Source organism: Chiloscyllium plagiosum, unplaced genomic scaffold (genome assembly GCF_037043375.1).
Source record: "Chiloscyllium plagiosum isolate Xiang-an unplaced genomic scaffold, Cpla_swu_hap1 HiC_scaffold_10, whole genome shotgun sequence".
NCBI lineage: Eukaryota > Metazoa > Chordata > Chondrichthyes > Orectolobiformes > Hemiscylliidae > Chiloscyllium > Chiloscyllium plagiosum.
This window is the reverse complement of record NW_028270148.1, coordinates 94,251,239-94,255,473: the sequence shown is the minus strand read 5'-3', so window position 1 is coordinate 94,255,473 and position 4,235 is coordinate 94,251,239. Positions and strand designations below refer to the sequence as shown.

Here is a 4,235-nt window from a genome sequence, read left to right as displayed (position 1 = left end):
TTACATTATGTTCCCCAAATGTTAATGGGCCAAGTGTTAATGGATCTTCACTGACCAGGAGCAGATGCCCTAAGAACACACTTGTGTTAAATAATTTATTCAACTTGAGGAACAACCTGATTCTCATTTTCAAATCTCTTTGCACGTGCTGCCTCAACAGCAGCTGGGCTGGAGATGAACAATAATATTCCTTTCCGGACCGTGCTTATATTGAACAGCTTTGTTCCCATCGTTTAATGGAATTCTGGATAATGATGAAGGGATATTTCACAGTATTCAGCATCTCCTCTCTGAGCTTCCTCTGTGTGACTGCATAATTAAATGTGTTGGTGCAGGAGCTGGATAACTGAAGCATTGTCCCCATGCGATCTCCCACCCAATATCCAGCTGCTGCTCCACTACACCACCCAGTAATTCGCTGAATCGTGAGAGTTATGACACGAGTGATCCATAACAGGATAAAACTGCCCGATATGGCAAAGAGCAAAATGATGGATCTTCTTCGATTCTTCATTTCTGGATCATTCGGCTTATCTCCGTTTTGTTGTCCTCTCAGCTTCCTGCGGACTGCACCATCCAGAAGGATGTGTCTGATGGTGACAGCATTGAGCAGCAGGATCAGGAAGAAAGGGAACACTGGAGTTAAAATATGATCTCCCCAGTCAAAAGCTATCCACACAGGATAGTAGCAGTATTCATAGGTTATTTTGCAATAGTATGGTTCATATTTAAAATACAATGGGATTTTGATGAATACACTCAGTAAACTGACAGTTGTGATAATGACAGCTGCATTTCTCTCGGTGCAGAATTTTCTCTTCAGTTTCTGGAAACAAATAGCCACCATCCGGTCAAAGGTGAAGGTGACTGTGAGCCAGACTGAGCTACTTACAGCTGTGGAACCAATGACGTCTCTGATGCTACAACCAGGAGGGTAGGAGAAGAATACAATGTGTAGATATGAGCGATTCATCTTGTCCAGTATGACCTGAATAAGGACAACCAGCAGATCTGCTCCAGCCATAGCGATCAGGTACAAGTTGACACCTTTAGAAAGACCACACTTCCTTCCCGATAGTGTCACAATTGCGATTAGGTTAGCTGTAAATGTTAAAAAAGGTCATAGAAAATCTTACCATGAAAATGTGTAAATAGTGTAAACAATAAAAAAAAAGAATTTTACACTTGACCTTAAATAAACATGGTGGATACATTGACCAAATGGATCAACAGTTCAGTTACTCAATGGACTATAAAAATATTACATTTGCAAAAATATAAGTCTATTTTTTTTTCAAGAAGTGCAAGTTATATCAAGTGTTTTGCTGAGTTTCTTGCCTAGATGCCCCATGTCTTTTCCCTTCATATCTTACCAAAGGGACCTCATTAACGGCCCACTCCACTCCAAGTGCATCGCTCACATTCAATTCTATCCATTACATCCATGTTCCCTGAAAGAGTTGGCACTCACTGGATATCCACATAATGATCGGCATCACTCGTGCCGATGCCAACTTTAAAATCCTACAGTGCACCTGGGCAAGCACTGTGAGGCCTGAACTGTCCTGCATGGTGACTGAGAAAGAGAACCATTGGTTTGCCCCTGGTCTGGCAGGCATGGGGAAATGGGTACTCCAGTTTGTGGGCAGGTACCTGGAGCTCCTGCTGGATGGGGTGATTCAGACAACAGATACCTTCTTCCTCTACAAACACCAACAGCGGTGGGCATGACAGCAACCCAAGCCAGCCTGGTCTGTGATTACCACCCAGGTCAGTGCAGTCTCAGCAGTATGAAGAACTGACTAGCAGTGTAAGGAGATGGTTCTTCTCCACTCTGCCAACCTGCCACCATCTTCTCTCCTCTATCTCACACTCACTCTATCTCTGATCCTGTCTCTCCTTCTGAAATGGTCCAATGCTCCCACTCACAGTGTTCCCTGCAACATCTTCCCTCACTCACTCTCACTCTCCCTAACCCCCAACACCACTTGCCCTTGGCACTGCTTCCTCACTTACTCGGGTCACCTTCCCACCTCCACCAAATGTCACAGCTGTCCCATCACTTTCAGCTCCCTTCATCCCTTCCTCTCTCTCACTCCAGGAGGAAAACAGCACTCAATAAGGCAGAAAGCATCAGGGCAGATGGTGGGCTGTCAGACATTCAACTCCTCATCCCCCTGTGAAGATAAGACCCTGACTGTCTGACTGATCATGTCCAAGCCTCTGGACTAGTATCAGAGGCTGCCCTTGATTTACTCTGTGAGTGAAGTCTATCTCATTTGTCTTGACTGAAGATGCTGACACCCATGACAAATTTTCTGCCTTTGTGTCTGAGCTCAACGGCAAGGCAAGGCAATCGGAATCAGGGGATGCTACAAACGTTCACTCACCGAATGAGGGCAGCTCCAACAACACTCAAGAATCCCAACACCATTCAGGACGATGCAGCCCGTGTGATAGGCACTTCATCCACTTCCTTCTGCACTGACTCCATTGGCAGAGGGACAGCAGTGTGTACCATCTACAGATGGATTATAATAACTCACCAAGACCCCTCAGACAGCACCAAGGGTGATGATAATGTCACCTACAATTTTCCCTCCAAGCCATTACTATCCCGACGTGGATCTAATTCGCTGTTCTTTCTCTGTCACAATCCTGGAAATCCATTCCTCCATAATCTGCACAGGCTCAGCAGATCAGGAAGGCAGCTCAACACCACCTTCTCAAGAATGGTTAGAGATGGACAATAAACACTGGTCCAGTCAGTGACCTGTCACATCCTCATAAAGAATATTTAAAAATACAGTGATCCTTCACAGGGTGTGAGGAGCTTCAGGATGTTCTGATGGTGCAAAAGGCCTGACATAGTCCATTCCTGAGGGCAATTCTTTTGGTGTGAGAGAGCACACGTTCCATTGCAGTGAAGGTGCATCTCCCCACTTTGCTTCAATGCACAAAACAACATCCAAATACAATGCATCCTGTCTTGTATTCCAAGACTGAAGCTTGGAACGATATGAAATAGGTTGCTTGAAATCAGTAAAAATATACTTCCCTCAGATTTAATTCCTGAAATAAATTGAATGCACAGAATTTAATTGAAGCAGATTGACCCCAGTTTGGTTGCATGTTCAAATTGGTGAAGAGACTACAGCTAAAATAAGGAGAAACATCACGGGATGTTAATGATCAACAGTATCTGAAATAAAACTGTAAATGTCTGACAAAGCAACAAATACTGCACCAACAAATTACATGATCACAGCAGTCAAACCAGCAACAGTTACAATATCTCACACAGAACTCCAGTGACTCCAAGGATGGGATAGAAAATGGGTTCAATATCAAAGAGCAGAAACATTAGATCCACCAGATTCATGTTGTGCGGTGAATTTGAGTGTCCTTCAGCATCAGATTTTATTCATACTCTGAGCTCACTCAGTTAGTGAAGCCATTTATGAATCCAGGTGAGTGACACTCACTGAGCCCAGGAGGCTTATGAAACCATTGTAATGAGTTCCAGCAACTGGAGTAAACAGATTACTTTTATTATTTTGGAAACCTCAAACTTATCTATTGGTTTAGACTTGGGTACACAGTATATCTCTTCCTGCCATGGTCTGTTTATCATATTCCTTATGAGTATCTTTTTCTATTATGGACCAGACTAAACTTCCGCAAAATATATTAAGAAGTTAGTCTAGATCCTAACAATTATTTTTTTCTTAAAGGGAAGTGTGTGGTGGTTCATGCCAGATGCAATTTGATTGGTCAAACGAGTTAAGCAAAACACACTTTATTTTTACACGACAGTTAAACTGCAGAAAAAATAAAAAATAAAAAGAATTAGCTTAACTGTAACTCTACTGAAATGCCAAAATTAACTGATCTATTAACTAATACCAGTTAATTGTTGCAGTACAAGAACACCCTCTAAACAGTCCCTTGGCAAAGGCATATTCAGTAAAACAGATTGTCTCCCATGCAATTCTAGCAACTGGAAGAGAACCCCAGTTTTTAGCTGTAACAGAGAGAGGAACAAGACCTTCAACATTTACCTTCAAGATCCCAGCAACTGCAGAAAGGTAAAACTAAAAGTCCTGGTTCTTTGGGAGCTTAATCCCACCCATTCAGGCTGCTTCTGTTGTTCCAACTTTTAAAATACCATGGATCCCTCACAAGCTGTTTACTCTATTGGCTTTGGAGCAGATTGTTCAGGATCTCTGTCTCAA

The 4,235-nt window shown here is 42.8% G+C and overlaps 1 protein-coding gene across 1 annotated transcript; it reads right to left on the bottom strand.

The window, feature by feature from the left end:
- Positions 1 to 205: 205 nt before the first annotated feature.
- On the bottom strand, positions 206 to 1,024 carry LOC148149019 (putative G protein-coupled receptor 139). The gene has a single exon (XM_087991732.1). The coding sequence runs from the start codon at positions 1,022 to 1,024 to the stop codon at positions 206 to 208; it is 819 nt and encodes a 272-aa protein (XP_087847858.1).
- Between the last annotated feature and the right edge of the window lie 3,211 nt (positions 1,025 to 4,235).

Coding starts and splice junctions, on each gene's coding strand:
- LOC148149019 (XM_087991732.1), bottom strand. CDS start 1,024: ATGGCTGGAGCAGATCTGCTGGTTGTCCTTATTCAGGTCATACTGGAC.